The sequence below is a fragment of the Dermacentor silvarum genome, chromosome 3 (genome assembly GCF_013339745.2).
Source record: "Dermacentor silvarum isolate Dsil-2018 chromosome 3, BIME_Dsil_1.4, whole genome shotgun sequence".
Classification (NCBI taxonomy): domain Eukaryota; kingdom Metazoa; phylum Arthropoda; class Arachnida; order Ixodida; family Ixodidae; genus Dermacentor; species Dermacentor silvarum.
The window spans coordinates 179043070-179061299 of record NC_051156.1 but is presented as its reverse complement, the minus strand read 5'-3'; the positions used below and the strand labels follow the sequence as shown (position 1 = coordinate 179061299).

At 45.0% G+C, this 18230-nt stretch overlaps 1 protein-coding gene across 1 annotated transcript in view; it reads left to right on the top strand.

Moving 5' to 3' along the window:
* The window catches only part of LOC119446152 (calpain-A-like), a 95352-nt gene extending 82796 nt beyond the window's left edge, over window positions 1–12556 (top strand). The window contains exons 11-19 of the mRNA XM_037710508.2: window positions 1297–1514; window positions 3204–3246; window positions 5119–5353; window positions 7257–7315; window positions 7786–7854; window positions 9428–9506; window positions 10806–10919; window positions 12257–12315; window positions 12417–12556. Coding sequence (XP_037566436.1) covers window positions 1297–1514; window positions 3204–3246; window positions 5119–5353; window positions 7257–7315; window positions 7786–7854; window positions 9428–9506; window positions 10806–10919; window positions 12257–12315; window positions 12417–12443 — 903 coding nt within the window. The 3' untranslated portion in view covers window positions 12444–12556. The remainder of the gene's footprint in view (window positions 1–1296; window positions 1515–3203; window positions 3247–5118; window positions 5354–7256; window positions 7316–7785; window positions 7855–9427; window positions 9507–10805; window positions 10920–12256; window positions 12316–12416) is intronic.
* Window positions 12557–18230: the final 5674 nt, after the last annotated feature.

Here is an 18230-nt window from a genome sequence, read left to right as displayed (position 1 = left end):
AAGAAACTGACGCACTTAAATCAAGTGAGCCGCCCAAAACATTTCTCCTCATTATTTTTTTTGTTCTTGATACCGTCACTCTGAGTACATGGAAAGCATGTTGAGTGGTTATTGCGAATATTGCATTGTGCACGTAACATATGTATGTATAGAGTGCACTACATGCGTTACGTACCCGGGTCCGTGAGCAAAAGTATACGGATCACAGGACCGCTGAAAAAAAAAAAAAAATACTGAATTTCTTAGTAGTTCACATGTATAAATTTAAATAGACGAGTGAAATATTTAGAAATGCCATCTTTAGACTGCAGTCCCTAATCTCAAGTTACATTCACACGCAGAAGAGAAAATCAGCTTTATCACGTCATTCCTGGTCCGCATATACTTTTGCTCACGGGTGTACGTGCTCTTCTTTCTAACGTCAACAGCCTTCCCGCATGCCTGTATGGCACGCACAACGTTCATGACACGAAAGGATACGGTCCATTAATGCATATCTCTGCTTTAACGGGTTGCCTTTGTCCCACATTTGAGACATACCAGGGGACTAATCAGTGTTGTTAGGTCCCGAGCTGACTGACACGACGAATATAAGCGATGGCTTTTGGACAACACATTTACTTCGTCATTTCTGCAGTGTCTGCGTGAAACGGGCCTGCGGATTGTAGCAATTAAGTGTTGGAACTTTTTTTTGCCTCATCTAAATGTAACGAAATAGGTTTGAATAACCATGATGTCAGGGTTGTTTTCTTAGAGTAGCTGGAATGAAGTCTAGCTGTCTCAGTTCTCGGCCTCATCGCATTACACATCAAGTGTAACGCGATGCCTCAGAAAAAAAAAAAAGAAAAAACCCTCTCGGCCAATGTTTGCACGATATAGGCTGAGAGAGCACAGGTGCAACACAGAAGCGATTGCGGGTCCAGGACATTTGGCAGATCACTGCCGTAGGTGCCAGTGCCGCCCCCTTTTTGAAGCCGCACGTGTTCTCGGTAAGTTTAAAAACGAAAGAAGTAGGCTGCTCTATGAAGCATTCTGCATAAGGGTGTAATTGCATCAGCGTCCCCTCTATCGGCACGACAGAGAAGGAGGTGGACTTCTTACGTCAGGCTTTGCGATGGCACGCATGCGCAGCAGTATGGTCTTACTTTTCCAAAGATAGTGTTTATTTTTTCTGTTCTTCTTACTTTCCTTCAAACCGTCAGTTAATAGTCTTGCGTCTTTCTGTCCACTTGCTTCCTTTCCTAGAGTTCTTTTTTTTTTTTTCGCTGGAAATTCTCATGATCCACTTAACCTCAGGTCGAAGACCCTGACAACTGCCCGGCGCCCTTGACCCTCGAGTATCTGGCAGATTATCGAGAAGTTGGCCAATGCGAACGAGTTAGCGCTTCCCGCGAAGTCACGAGTCGGTTCCGGCTGCTGCCGGGCACCTTCTGCGTCATCCCGTGCACGGCGGAAGCCGACCAGGCGGGAGACTTCCTTCTGAGGATCTACACGGAAAAGAAGTGCCAGTGCAGGTCAGCGGTTGCGCGTTTTTACCGTTTGCATATTTGCAAAGTATATATTCTGTAAAACATGAGACAGTATTGAAGTGGGCCCGCAAAACAGGCACGAGCGAGAGATGGGATTTTTGATGAATCGCGGAGAGGTTAGCCTGGCGGCATGCCTACAGCATGCTACTCCTGATGGGTATGATAAAAAATAAAATATGCACTGTGCGCATTGCATGTACACAACCTCCACGAAGCACACCCCAACATTCAACAAACTAAAGTATCTCATTGGGGCCAGTCTCTCCGAGGAAGATTAAAAGTGCTTTCTTTGCACGAGATGCACAGGCAAGGTTAGTCGATGGGCCAAGTACGTGTCGTATAGGTCAGGAAATGGGTGCATTTGATTAATTATTAAGTGCTGACATTAGGGCTGTTCCTTCTAATATATGTAACCTGCAAGCTCAGATTAAGCAGGCTGTTATCCCGTAGTTGTATGCAGGAAACAATGGTGATCGTATCCGTTTAATTTTAGTATTTAGTGTTTTAGTAACGGCAGATGTCAGCATCTAACACGGCGACTCAGATCTTTCACGGGATGTGCAGGAGGCACCTGAGGCAGCGAAATTCCAATGCTATTTGGTATTCGTATTTATTTTCCATCCTTTCACGAGGAAAAAAAGACAACGAGAAATGATATAAGCGAGTGAGCGAGACATAAGAAAGAAGGCAGGGATGTTAACCAGTCAAGCGTCTGCTTGGTTGGCTACCCTGCGCTTGGGGAAAGTAAAATGGGAATAGAAAAAAGCGAGAGAGAAATGAAATAAAATAACCCGCAAATGATGCTACAGAGTGTTGGTTTCACAGTTACGAGCACAGAAACGATTTCAATTGAAATAGGTGCATAGGCGCGAGTAGAAACATTTACGTGACCTTGCACAACATGGTCACCCGAACACACGTTCGTCTGTGCATCTCCGATGACAAGGTACAGCTATGCAGCACGATACATTAGGTGAACTGCCATTCGGAAAGAACAAACATAAATGCCCGTGTTCTTGCTGTCCTTCATGTTCTTATTGTGTCCGTGTTTTGCACGCTGGCCTTTCCCTTCCATAAATACCTCAAGAAAATGTGGCCTAAAACAGAAACAAAGAAAAAGAAAACGGTCGTTGAAGCGAGGCCATAAATGCATAGAGAGAAAAAATAATAGAAATACACAGCGTATGAGACTAGCAATATGGCTTCTTCCAGTTTCTTTCTCGGGGCGATGCACTTAAGTCATTCTTTTTCTGCGAGCTCATTACGGCTGGTGGGAAGCTGGGATAAGCATGCAATTATTCTTCAGAGAAGCAAGCAAGTATTATTTTATGCAAAAGCCACAATTTAAAGTACAGCCTTTGTCAAAAGTACGTGGCCAACTCCGAGTCTTTACCTTATATGTGGTTCGAATGTGCGATGCGGTTTTAACGTGGCCCTCCTGACACTCCAGAGCTCTGGGTGATCAGTACAAGTGTTCTTTTCAGTCTTAAGGGTGTCAGAGCTTGTGGAATACAACAGAAACGTCCTTAAACAACCTGTAGCCACAGCCTGACAGTCGCACGCAATGTAGCCTGCATACTTTTGACATGGAATGTACATCGTGTTTCAGTAACACTTCCTTGTTGTGGTAAACAGTGCACAGTTTTAAACCGTGTGAACGATGTTTTCTTTCAGAGAGCACGATGAAGCGGCTGCCATCATCACAAAGCCTGACGAGGTCAGTATGCGTGTCACATTCAACGTCCGCATTAACACAACCGCAGGAAACCGATGTAGTCATAGAAAGGTGCAACATTGGCTGAAGTGTGTACAAAGTTTGGAAACCTGAAATATTGTCCCCTCAGACTCGCGGATAAAGTGAGTTCAGAATGCTCTTCATAATAAAGCAAGATGGCGAGGAGGGTGGGCTGGTTATGATTCATTTTGAACGGGGAACACAGCGTGTGCAAAGAGGGACAAAAGATGAAAAATAAAAGCGCCACATCGTGTTGTCGTTGTTTGTCTTTTGTTCCTGTTGGTTTGCGCTGTGTTACACACTCAAAATGTTTTCATGTCTCATATCTACACAAAGAAATTAACAGTGCACTTGCACCATAATGCACTAGATTTCAGTTACAATAACAGCACGGAAGACTTGATTCGCTCCTTTTCTCCCAAAGAAAGAGAAACTGAAAAAAGAAAAGAAAACAGTGCCGGACAAAAAAAAAAGGAAGAAAAAGAAAATACAATGAAAAAATTCTCAGGTATTTAGGTTGTCTAGCGAATGCGAAACTAAATGGCCCTTTAGGTCATCTAACGAGTGCAAAAGCTAAATGACAGTCTTTAACATGTTAATTCGTTCTCTAGGATTCATGTGATAACTCGGTGCTACGACTCTTTCTTTCACCTGATCCCACTCATTTCTCTCTCTATTTTTTTCTCAATTAAAGGCATTGTCTAACAACCTACAAGAATGGGGTCAGGAGGAACTTGTGGGTTCCTTAACTTTACAGTCGCTTCAAGCAAGTGCAGCTGATGATGATGATGATGCCTTTTTTTTTTTTTTTTTGGCGCAAGGGCCAGGGAAGGCAAAGAGCGCCAAGACACTATGGGTTAATAATATGACGAGCTTTGTGCCGAGCCTGCCGTAGACAGAGCGATCTGTTGTGTCTTTTCCTTTGGTATAGCTGCGCGTATTCATTCAGCTAACCTACTAATAAGACTTTATACGTAGTCACAAATACAAGAGGAAGCTGAAGCATCATTATAAGGCGTGATTCCTAGCTGGCGTCTAATAGATACCACGTTAAAACGCCCACATCTGAACGCAAGCAAAACACAAGGGAGAGGAAGTTAACATTGCATTTTGCGCGGCCGGGTTAACTAGTTTAGTGCTTTTTTTTTTTTTTTTTTTTGCAATGATGTTGGTCGTGCCTCGTGGGCCGTAAAAAGAATACAAACTGGGGGAGTTCTTATGTAAGTGACAGAAAGAAATAGGTGACACTGGAATGGAGAGATTAACCAGAATTATTGTTCTACTGCAAGCTGGGAAAGTCGGAGAATTCATTCGCAAAAAAAAAAAAAAAAAAAAAAGAAAGAAACGAATGCACTAAAACAGCTCTGCGTCGTCCTTGCTTGCTTAGCGAATTTGTGATTTTATTCCGCTTTTTTTTTAAGAAAACGTCCGATTGGCTTCTTTGTACGGTGGTTTGGGAACATGTAGAACGACGAGTAGAAATAAAAGTAAGGTGTGAGGCGGTGAAGCGCTCGACAGAGTTCATGGCGCGTCGAGCAGTCCCAATGTTGACAAAAAAAGTATAGAAAAAAAAAGAACGACAGTGTTTTATAAAGCACTAGAGCTGAAATTCGGGCTAGTTGGTTATTTATGGTCGTCAAATAACAGCGCGTAAAGAACAAGGCACGAACGAAGAACGTACGCGCCGTTATTTGACGTCTTTAAAGTAAGTTGAAGCTACGTCGGCGAAAGCAAAGTACACCCAACCTTACGACTGTTTACACGGGTAACCGTAGTCAAGTGAGAGTCTTGGGTCAACAAGGCTCATCGCTCAGTGGACGTTATCAGCTAGAATGTCTTGCTTGTTCACCGCAGGACAAAAAGAAAGATGAAAGCAAAGTCAATCCGGACAAAGCTGCCGGAGACGGCGAAAACGAGGTCAACGGTGACGAAAAAGACGGCGACGCGAAAGACGGCGAAGACGGTGGCGATGACAGCGATGAAGAGATCGATCAGAGCCTGAAGGACGCCTTCAACGAAGTGGCCTCCGAAGACGGCACCGTCTGCTGCAACACACTTAAGACTTTGCTCAAGAACGTGTCCGAGCAGAGTACGTTAACAATCACCGCCCCATCACTCAATTGCGTAGCTCACGCATGTGTTAAAGGAAGATGTTAATCCGTTAGTTTTTTGCTGCAATGTGGCAGCCCGTTTAATTATGAGGAACAGCGGCAGAAACTTGATCTTTTTATTTTTAAGACTGAGGACAATCTTGTCCGTCATTTTCTGATATAAGCGCTTGCGCTCTTTGCAATACCCAGCCTGCTAAATTTATCGGGCAAGATAGATAACTGCGAGCAGCAGTAGAGCGTCAAAAACAGAAGCCCGCCTCTTTTCAACACTTTTTCCGTGCAGCTGATCACAATCTTACAAATAAACGTTGCCGCAAGTTACACAAAAAATATACATGACCCGTTTTTTTTTTTCGTTTTTTTTTTTCGCAGCAATAAAGAGGGATAGGAAACGCGACCGAAAATTTCTTGGGCCTACAATCTCACTGCTGCCGCGATGCGTGCGAAGACGTCGTCCAGCTATACTTCCTAGACTCTGTTGCTTCATTGTGCGATCAATGTGCTTGCCGCCAATACTTCCAATGCTGATTGATCGATCAAGGAGTATGCGATAAATTCGTTTGCCGCCAGTACTTACAATGTCGATTGATCGATCAAGCAGTAATCAGTGAATCAATCTATATTTTGTTGTATCGCTGAAGGGAAAGCCTCAGAGCCTCCCTTGTAAACGTGAACGTGAAGATTGCTGCAGCACTGACGAAAACTGTTTAAGGCCCTCATAAGACAAAACGAATGCGTAGGAAAAATAAGTGTTCAGCAACTTGACCATTCTTTATTCATTCAACAGAAATGGTGTGCATCCATTATTACTTGTAGTGTGAGAGAAGGCACGCAGACATACAATAAACTCTTCTTCTTTGGTAGATTTCCGATCGCTCTTACTGGATAACATAGCAGGGTCAGTAAAGACACGCCATTTCAGGAAGATTTTACTTCACCTCATTTAAGCGGAATAAGCACGACACAGCAAGGGAGAAAATACGCAGAAACGCGCTCGAGGTATGCACGAAGCTGCTGCCTGAAGATGTAACCTAAAGTTGACCGAATAAAAAGTTGGCAGCGTGCACTAGTGGTGCAAGGCTGGAGTAAACAGCGGAGCTGGTGATCAACCTAGCTTCTTCCGGGTTTTACTAGGTTTAGCTAAGTTTTGCTTGGAAATGCTAAGCGCTGCTAAGCACGGTATTCCGAATCGGCTCGCCGCCGACGCGCAGATTCTCGCTCGGCCGCGCGGCGCGCTTCAAGATGAGCGGCTTCTTCGGGTGTCCGGATCTTCTTTGGTGGTCCCATGTCAAGGCTACATGTACTCGCCACTGAGTCAACGAGAGTTGTGCCGCAGTCGCGGTGGCTCCAAGCTTTATCTCCCCGGTGACGTCACGGCCAAGCTGCGCCTTCACACTTGCCCGGGCGTGGCTGGTCGAAACCTGCCGAGCTGCTGCCGACGCCGCCCGCGTTTCCCCGGCGCGAACGCGGGAAACGGGGAAACGCGGGCGGCGTCGGCAGCAGCTCTGCGCCTTTCCTCGTTGGGGCTGCTACAATTTCTTTATATCTCGCCCTCATTTTCTCTTTCCCTCTCCCGAGCATTGCACGCGCCGCGCGCATGCTCTCCTTCCCTCTCCTTAACGTCCCATGTCAAAGCAACATGTGCACGGCACAGAGAGGAGGCGAAGCACACGCCGCTCCGCGAAGTGGTTGCTAGGCAACGCAGTGACGTCATAGCTCGGCGAGGTTTTGCGACAGGCGGCACTTTTTACGGTTAGCTAGAACAGCTTCGCTGTTAAAAAAGGCTAGAAGTTTTCTTTCATGACTGTCTCACTTCCTTTTTCGAGCAACTCTTTACGCTTAGGCATGCTTTGAGTAACGTTCTTTTTTTTTTTATTTCAGATGGTGGTCCTCTGGATTTCTCATTGGACATATGCCGAAGCATGGTGGCCCTCATTGATGTATCCTTTCTCTAAAAAACGTATAAGAAAAAAAAGAAGAAAAAAGAATCCGCGGTTTGCAAACTGCTTTGGCGTTTCAGATGTATATGTATATCAGCCGCTGTAGGCACTTATTCATTTATTGAATTTGCCAGATGCATGCGCAAACGATAGGAATCGTTGTTTACGCATGTCTTATGTAACTTTTATAAAGCGAATAACTAATAACCATGAAATTACATGAACAGTTCCTGCTTGTACATTTTAGGAATGATTTAAATGCAAATTATTTTATTATGACGAATTTAAAGGTCTCTTCGGCGCATTTGGATGACACTCTATTCCTCGCCACAGAAAAAATGTAGAAAACGAATTACGGCCATTGGCAAAGGGACAATCTTTCCTGGAAGCGTCGCTATAGCTACATGATGGAAATTACATATTTTCATCACTGGGTACCATTCGTGTCGCCCTTGACATTTGCGTGCCAGGACGACTACACCGGGACGTTGACCCTGGAAGAGTTTGCTGTGCTTCACAAACACATCAAGCAATGGAAGGCAAGAATTCTTGAACTTGCAGTTGAAAAATAACAGCACAATATTTGATGCACTCGGTATATTCATTAGTCAGCATGCACCTTACAAACTGTGACTTAAATATTGACCAATACAATTTGACCATTGCGGAAATACAATTTGACTATTGCGGCAGAACTCATCTTACGATGAGTGCAGGCGGTAATGCGTTTAGCATTGAATCAATATACAGCGACACAACGTATTGCTATCGTCGGAACGAGCTATGCACGAAGCGTGTACTGCGGCGGGACTCCTCCTTTTCATTTTCCTAAAAACACTCGTCGCCATCAAGCGCCGCCACCGCGAAGCCTGCGCGTGGCCTCGCAGATGCATGACGTGCTGGTGCGTGGTCTCCGAGACCAGAAGCGTGTGTGATATGAAAATTCTAAACATGCAACTTGAAATCTTGTAATAGAACAAAGCTCGAAAGTAGTGTGCAACCAGTGATGGAAAAAAAAAAGTCGCAGTTTCGCCCGAAAGGCGAAGCATCAATTGCGAGAGCAAATTGGTAGAGAGCTATACGGAGTAAGGATAGTAGTTTTATCGGCTGTATAGACTTGGACACATTCGCTTACTAACTGAATTAACGAGCATGATGTCAGCGCGCATAAGCATACATGAATAGATCACTCTCGACGACCGCACACAACCGCTGTCAAAACACTGGCGTGAGCAAGTGCGCCAGCAGCAACGAGCGAAGGTTCGTACGGTTCTAGCTTCAACGGAAACTGAGCGGCGAAAGCACAGCGCATACAAAGGTAGGAGCCGTGCTGCAGTTAGCTTTCAAGATATGGTGCGCGTGACCGCCCGCAGCCGCGAAAAGTACAAGTACGCTGTTGCTCGCAGAGCAGAAACCGCACCCCCTCCCTCCCGCGCTGCCTTCCCGCTTTCCTCCTTTCGCCTGAGAGATTCCAGTTCCCCTTGCGCGTGGTCGCAAGAACGCATTTGGCGCCGCAGCAGAACGTCGCCCCACCTTCCCTCCCTCCCATCCCCCCACGACCTTTCGCGCAACGGAAGATGTCGCGTTTGCTCTCCGCCGTGCATTCACTCCCCGTGAAAGCGCGCGTGCCTCGCGAGCTTTCACGCGCACATACAGCATAAAGCGCGCGGCGACGATTTTATCGCCCTTAGACTTTATACGGAACCTCACGGTGATGGCGACGACGACGCCGACGGCAGAAATCCGCTTGGAGTATCCATATAATTGAGTAAAAATGGATCGGCGTAGACAAGAAGACAACGGTATGAATTAGAGAGCTAACGGATCGATCTGAAATCCGATTATCTGTGATTAAGAGGAGGATAGGCCAGGTAGCGCGCAGAGCAGATGACCGCTGATCTGTTGCTGTAACTTAAAGGGTGGCAGAGAAATAGTAAAACAATCGACGACGCCAGAGGATTGGTTGGCGTGACGAAACTAGAAAATTCGCAGGTGTAGAATGCATGCCACTAGTGTGAGACATTGTTAGCTAGAGATTTCTAGGAGCGGTCCTGGATTGGACATAGATTATGTTTATAATGATGTATATAACATTTTATGTATTTTTTTCAGGAGGCTTTTAAATCTTACGACAAGGGTTCGACTGGATATCTCAGCACGTATGCATTAAGGAACGCTCTTCGGTCCGCAGGTGAGCTCAGGGGCTCAACTTAAACAGTCTCGCGTTTTACACGACTAAAATTAGGCAAATAAACAATTTCCAAGTTTGCTGGAAAAGCTTGTGCACGCATATATCGGTTGTAAGCAAAAAATAACAGTAGCTTTTGATATCAAGATAACTCCATTACTTTTTTATAGGTATAGCTATTGTCAACCAGATCGCCGAGCAGATGGTGATAAGACATAAGGCAACATACACTAAAGTGTGAGATGAATTTCTAGCCTCATTAAAATGCTCGAAGTAACCGAACGCATAACATTTGTTCTCACAATTGTCTCATCGTTCTCAGCCATTTTTGGTCTACTAAGTAGACTTGAAATCACTATTCTTTCCGCCTTTCCTTTCCCCTTCCCCCAGTACAGGGTAGCAAACCAGAATCTTTTCGGGTTAACCTCCCTGCCTTTCCCACCACGTTTCTCTCTCTCTCACACTATACTATGTCTATACCTTACCCTCCTGTATGATGCCGATTGCTGTGTCGAGCAACTACAGTTCTTGACACAGTGATAACTGTAGTTGGTAAACCAGCATGATGCGTATAAGCTTTGTGCTTCGGCATTGCCTTTTTTGTCGCCAGCAGAAACTCCGGCCATTCCGACTTAAATCAGTTCAGTCTATACATCTCACAGAACCGTTTGCCATGTCGAAGACGCCATGTCGTGCTAAATAGACGGCGCGAGCGCAAATAAAAACCACCAGAAACTGCCACCGAGCGTACACCATGGCATACAACACAGCGCATTGGCCCAAGCCTACATGCCGACTGCCCATATATGGCACCACTTCATATGCAATATGGCGGCGCCCATTAAAAAAAAAACGGTCTTGAGAGCCTGAATTTGACCAGCTTACAATCAGTAATGGTGAGGCATAATCGTTGGCTCTTGTGCAGTGTACGGCGAAAGGCATGTTACGTGGTGTCAAGAGAGAGAAAATAATTTAATGAAAGGCAGGGACGTTAACCAGGACTGAGCCCGGTTGGCTACCCTACACTGGGGGAAGGGAAAAGGGGAGAGAGAGAGATTAAAGTATCTCAAATTCTTCGAAGGCGATGTTACGAGGCCACACTATTCCAAAACTCGGAGCCGCCTGACCACTTCCAGAACAATGAAAATCCATTTTAAACACTAAGTGCTTCGTGTATTATCAACGTTGACTTGTGCAAGCGTCGTTATTTAACAAAAAATAGCTTCTCACAATGGTTAGAAAATAATATTTTTACAAGATTAGTTGAAGTGCTATAATAATTCTTAATATTTTTTTTTTCAGGCTACGTCGTCAATCAGCACGTGCTGAAGGCCCTCGTTCTGCGTTACGGCCATGACCGCAAGATCAGCCTGGTAGATTTCATCGGCTGCGCCGTCAAGCTCATGTGCATGATCGGTGCGTGTGACCTCACTAGCAGGACAGCGCTTTTACGCTTCCGGTTTGGTCTCATAGTTATAGCAGACCAGTAAATTGACGCCGGTACTGAAAGGGTTCAACTATGTATAAGCCCTGACATATTATCCATAGATGACGTGCAGCCTCCTTAACATGCTGCTGCACATATCACCACCAGCCCATTTTTATGTTCACTGTAGGACCAAGGCCTCTCCCTGTGATCTCCAATTACCCTTGTCTTGCGCTAGCTGATTCCAACTTGCGCTGCAAGTTTCCTAACTTGACCACCCATTCTAGTTTTCTGCCGTCCTAGACTGCCCTTCCCTTCTCTTGGTGCCCATTCTGTAACTCTAATGGTCCACCGGTTATCCATCCTACGCATTACATGGCCTGTCCAGCCCCATTTCTTTCTCTTAATGTCACTTAGAATATCGGCTATCCCAGTTTTCTCTCTGATCCACACCGCTATCTTCTTGTGTGCACAGATACATAGCAGCATTTCCGGCTGCTATGTATGTGTGCTTGCGGCAAGGAATCATATTGTAAAACAATAGGTGTAGCGTTGCAAGGTAGAGAATGGAGCCGGTTATTTGTAGCAATTTTGTCCTGTACGTGTCCTCTCTTTTCGCCAGTTGCTCTGTTAGCATCTTTTTAAAGGGCTAACGGATAAATTACGCCTTAAAGAATAATGGTTTAGTATATAATGACAATGTCTGCTGAACTGTCTTCGATAGAAACACGTTGAAGAGATCAAAACAATAATTAGAGCAAAAAGCTGTAAGGCATTCCAATCACTAGTTGCAAGTCAATCAAAGACAATGTCTTCCTGGGTGAGTTGGGGGCGCGAATGCGGCCGAATCCCTGCCCACGGCACTTTATCCACAAGAGTGGCGATGTGAGCTTGTTGGTCTGTCATCATGGAATGGTAATTTCCAGTCACTCCTCGTGTGAGAGGCGTAGAAGGAGAGTCGAATTAAAAATTTGAGACTGCACATACCAATGAAAAAGACCTGTATTTTTAGACTGCATTCTTTTCGGGATTGACTAGCATTTTCAGGGTGCACTTTCCTCGGGATCGGCCCACGAACAAGGCTAGAAACACACACCCTATTAAAAAAAAAGAGAGAGAGAGACAAGAAACGCACACACAAGAAAAAAGAGGAGGGAGGGGGGGGGGGGTCGCTAGCTAAGAAAGACATTGTCTTTACAAAGTTAGACACTTAAGTAAAGTGCCAGTCGCAGTATGTTTGCTATGACATTTATAAAACTCATGGTCAGTCATTTTTTGTGATGCCGGTATAGCAGGCGACACATACCATTCTCCTGTCTTCTTTCAGACATTTACGAAGCCTGGGACCCGGAAAACGAGAACTGCGTGACCGTTAGTCGAAATGAGGTGAGTTGCATCCTTATCACGCCTAATGCGAAGTCAACAACCGCAGCGTCCAAGGAATGACGTGCTCATCTGATTACTAATCGTCACTTCTTTCTTTTCAGTGGCTTAAATACACGATGTACTGCTGAGTGTCCGCTCCGGTGTGTTCAACTCGGAACAGAGTGTCGGAACTGCAACTGTCGCTTTCTCGCTTGTGGTGCTGCATTAACATCGTCGTCAAATAAAAGGCACTTACTTTTGAGGTGGATCTGTTTACTGTTGCGAGGAAGGGTGTGAGTGCAATTAAGGACAGAACAGTGACTTCGCACGCACCGTCTCTGAGAATAATTTAAGCGAAACAGCGCGCGTGATGCCGCCTGTTGGTAGACCATGCAATGACGCCTCTCAGCCTTTCGTTCTCAATCAATCAATCAATCAATCAATAATCAACCAATCAATCAATCGCTTTAGTGCTTTTTGGTTTGCGTCAAGACTGAGGCCCACTTTACACACACAGGAGTCCACTCCGTTCATTCACAGCGGTTGTGATCAGTAATTAAAGGTGCTCTGACGACTAAGAGTGAACGAAACAGGCTATCGCCACACAATGTAAAATAGTTAATGTCACTGTAAACGTAGGGTAAGAAAGAACAGCTTATTGTCTTTAGATTCACAAACCATTGGCGCAGCGGCAACTGTTTTGTCATTTATGGGCCGATTTCTTCCGAGTAACTAAAAGTAGCGGGACATGTAGCATAGAGCTTAGGATATGTGACAAAAAGCCAAAAAGCCGGCAGGCAACATTGGGGGCAACAAGCGTTTATTCAGAATTTGGCCTAAACGACGAAGTAACTGATCACCAATCAATTTTTGTCGCAATACACCATTTGCCCAAACACACGCGACCTAGAGTTACAAGACCAAGAAGGATAAGATTACAACGCGTTGCACAGTTATACTTGGCAAACTGAAATCAGTCAAATATACGAGGATGTTGACACAGAATTCAGTGACTTAATAAAGTTTCTTATGTCCGTAATCGAACGTAGTATAACATATACTCGTATGATGCAAACACGAAGCGTCGCCATGTTACATGCCTATAGTTAAGCCATGCAGATACAACGCACATGAAATCTACGTGAAGGAAGCGTTAGTGAAGCGGGTAAATAAATGCTATACAACTAAGTGCGATGCTTACAGTTGTGTTTATTTTCACCCTATGCAACGTGTTATCGCATTGACTGTTTCTGTGTACACACTACACCGTTCACAAGCTATGCCTAAATGCAAACATAAAGCCAGGCTGACGCACACTATGAGATGTCGACGCAGCCAATTTTTAATCGCCGAAGGCGATTAAAAGTTAAACAATAAATTCTCAGGATTTTACCTGCCAAAACCAGTTCTGATTATGAGGCACGCCGTAATGGAGGGCTGCGGATTAATTTTGACCACCTGGGAATCTTTAACGTGCTCTACAACGCAAGCACACGGACGTTTTTGCCCATTGAAATGCGGCCGCCGGGGCCGGGATTCGATCCTGTGACTTCGTGCTCAGCAGCGCAACGCCTTAGCCACTGAGCCACCGCGGCGGGTCCGTAGGCAACGTACGATGCTTCTCGCGGGAAGAATGATGATGAGATGCGTATGCATGCAGAATCTCTACACATATCTAAATTGATTTAAGCATTTTATACCTTTTGTGTCAATCTGGAGTATTGGACACGTAGAGGCGCCTATTCGATACATATCCAGTGGCCAGGAATACCTACCGTACCCAACGGCCCCAAAATAGGGTAGCCTAAATATGAGAGGTCTGTGTGTTTTAGAGATAGCTATGAGGCGACATGTACAGATTTTACGTCGTGATCGTTGCTTTATTACAAAGAACACAGGTTCGCACACTGTTGCTGCGTTGCTGGTCTGAATGCCGTGATATATGCGCAACCTGCACATATATCACGGCATTCAGACCAGCAACGCAGGGATGACACGCTAACGTGCGAACGACAGATGACACGCAAAACTATAAACTATGGGAGAAGATGCAGCGAAAGCATCGCTCTAAAGCGTAGCGCATATCACATGATTAGCAGAGTTAATAGCTGGGCGAGTTTGTGCGTAGGCATTGGTACCAACTGCGCGATAAGCTGCGCTTATATTTCCCCCTTCTTACCTTGTGTCATGTATTTTCGCGCTGTTTGTACCAATAACTTGATTAGAGGTGGTTTTATCCCTGTAAAGCGTGCTCTGTCACGTGCTTATGAGTACCGCGGCGAAGTACGTCGTAGACGTAGGCGGATATTTAGCAGACATTTTTGCAGGCGGCGCCACCAAATGTTTGTGTGTCCTCTGATGGACTGCGCGTGTGCATAATTATCATCCTATTTATTGTCTCACTGACTTCGATAGTCGCTGCCTGGACAAACACCATTTGTTGTCATTTCTTCAACTGCTAGCAAAAGAAAGCAGAGCGAAGATAATTATGTGCCACTGGTCGAGCCGGCAATTGAGCACAGAAGAGCTGGATCCCAATCTCGTAATGTTGGAATTTTCGACTTCAGATAATGGCAAGCTGACTTCACCAAATTCAGTTGGAACCGTGCACGTGACACCTCCATTTATTAGGCCATCAAAAACTCGCTAAAAAAAGCTGCAGTTTTGCACGAAAGGCGAAGCATTGATAACGATAGCAAAGTACTAGAAGTAAGGTTCGTAGTTTTATAGGCGGTATAAATTGCAGTAAACATTCGCTTACTAATTAGATTAAATTCATGGTGTCACGCGCGCACCGGCAAACATCAATAGATATCACTCGTTGACCACGAACACTCGCTGTCACAACGCTGGTGTGAACAAGAACGCCGGCAGCGGGGTAGTGAACGTATCTCGTTTCACCGCACCTCGGAAACTTGAGATTACGCGACGTTCAACCCTAGGGGCGCGGGAATTTAGTGTGCATGAAGCCACCGGCCATTACCGGCTCAACCTTAGTCTTCGCATCCGCCGAAGGTTACCTCCAAGATAAGCCGCGCGCACCCGCGGTGTCTGGTCTTGATATTCTTGTGTCTGTTTTTTTTTTTTTAATGTAAAAGCACTGTATGCCCCGTTACGCGAAAATCCGTCGGCGTAGTCAGCGTGACCGAAAGTTGATGTCCACTTTCTCAGGAAGGTAAACATAGTAAATGAATGGCTGTGAAAAGAAAATTTGCTAAATTTAAGTCTGGGTGGGAATCAAACCCCGGCCTCCGGGGTAGGAAAATTTCATTAATGTTTATTTAATTATTTATAACGCCATACTTTGTTGAAAATCATGAGTTTGCAAAGCGGTTTGAAGCCAAAAGGACGAAGGTTACGCAATCCCATGTACTAACCATCATTCACATGCTGGCTGAATCGCCCTGCTTGCAGTTTCTATAAACACTAGGGCCACAGTTCCCACGAGTAAGTATTGTAGCAAACTATATGTTTCAAATTGTGAGCCACTTCTTCGCTGCACCATTCCAAGATGGCGTTAAACACGTTCGGCATTTGAGGCCAGATACGTACGAAAAAGTGCCTAGAACTCGGCAGAAAAAAGCTTCGCTTTAAAAAAGACCATTAAGTCCAAGTGGCTTTTTCAATGGTACTCAATTGGTTCCAATTGGAAATTACTGCACATCCAGTTAGCTCCAACTGTACCTCATTGGACGTCCGATTGGTTCCTAGAGGTTCTCGCTGAGCCGCCGACGCCGACGCAAACTGATCGGCGCCCCGCCGCCGTTTTTTCTCGGCGAGATCGGCGCGCCATTTTAAAAGGAATAAAGATTTTTTAAAAGTAAGTCCAACTTCCGTTGAGATTTTGTGTTGTCTTGTTCAATTATTTTCCCTGTCTCAGGCATAGAATCATGTCAAGTAGGGGAACAATGAAGCAACACATTTGCGGAAACAATTGTGCATCCGAGCAATGCCTGCATTTCTACCAATCCACACTTCGTTCATTCAACCTGGTGATGACGAATTAACAAATTGAGCAAACTAGTTTTCTACCGCATCATAATAACAATATATCATCTGAATAAATGTTCACCTGCTGCTGCAAAAAAAGGATTTTGATTGTTTTTTTTTCTTCCGGGAAGAATGCCGTTATAAGAAAAGTTACTTAAGCAAAAGGTTATTAATATTCATAGCAAGTTATTCCACTTACTGTCCAGTCGAGAATGTGTGTTATCACATCTGCTGATTGGTTGACAGCTTAAGGGCTGAACCCACCAAAAGTTGGTCACAGAAGAGTTTTTTTTTTTTTCTTCGTGAGGCTTATAGCGCATGAAAAGACAAGGACGAATGAAGAGGTGACACACACAGGCGCTTTTTTTTTCTTGTTTAAGTAAAGCATATTGTATAAATGCAATCTCATTCAGAACAAATGGAAGCCAGGTTAACATATCTAGAGAATGTCATGTGCGTCGGTGCTGGCATAGAAATTCTAGACGAATTCACTGACTCTTTGACCAATGGCAAATCTCATATAAACCGAGGCATAGCATAAAAGAGAGAATTGCGACTAAAGATATGTGACCATTTTTTTTTAATATGTCGGCTGAAAAACAAAACATTTCAAAACGTTTTGTTCGTTCTCTCACTTTCAACACCTCTGTATTCGGTCTTCTCACCCCGTAGTATGAAAAAGCCCAGAATTTCAACCAGTTTAACAAACAAGGATGTAGCGAAACAGCTTTTTAAATGTGTGGTTTCGGTTTCCACGCCGCTGACGCCGACAAGAAACGGCCGCCACGCCGCCGCTGGTCGAAACCGACTCGGCGCGCACCTCTAGTTCCAACTGGAGATCACTGCAGGTCCAATTGGTATTAAGGCAGTTCCAATTGACATTATTGGAATTGCAAGTGGTCCCAATTAAACCCACTTGGAAGTCACAGCATGAGAAATCCCGTGAAACAATAAAATACTTAATAGTAATAACAGCATAATTATAATGAGTCCGCAAATAGAATATATTTGTGTCTTGGTCTGATCGAGCGATGTGAGAATTTAGCATTTAGCTTTTTGTGAAGTTAAAAATCAGCCATCAATGATCAAACTTTAGGAATGTCTAAAAAAAGTCGCAGTTTCGTCCGAAATGCGAATCATCGATTGCGATAGCAAATTAGTAGACAACTATACGAAGTAAGGATAGTAGTTTTATCGGCCGTATAAAGTTGTAAACATTCGCTTACTATTTTAACAAGCCCAGGTGGTCAAAATGAATTCGGAGCCCTCCACTACGGCATGCCTCATAATCAGAACTGGTTTTGGCACGTAAAACCCCAGAAAGAAAAAAAAGAAGCACGGTGTCACGCGCGCACAGGTAAACACATCGTGGAGGCAACAACACTCGGTGCACTTTGTCCACATCGCAAATCGCTTTCAAGATACGGCGCCCGCGCGGCCGCGCTATAAGCAGCAGCCACCGGAGTAGAACCCCCCTCTCACTGCCTCCCCCACGTGCCTCGCGCGCGAAAGAAGACGGCGGGCCTCCGCCCCGCCTTCCTCCCTCGCGCAAGATTGAGCCGCGATCGTCGGCTGACCCTCGCAAGCTTTCACCTGCTCATACAGCGTACGGCGCGCGGCGACGATGTTATCGTGTTTGGACTTTATACGGAACATCACGGCAACGGGAGAAATATGCTTGGAGTGCCCATATAATTGCTTTCGCAATCAAATTCTGGGGTTCTGCGTGCCAAGACCACGATCTGATTATGAGGCACACCGTAGTGGGGGACTGGTTTATTTCTGACCACCTGGGGTTCTTTAATGTGAACCCAATGCACGATATACGAGCGTTGTTGCATTTCATCTGCGTTTCCGGAAGAAGTTCCTTCTTCGAGATTTGCCTCGAGCTACGCCGAGATCGTAAAGACCAGCACGGGTGAATACGATTGGACACTTAGTGTTCC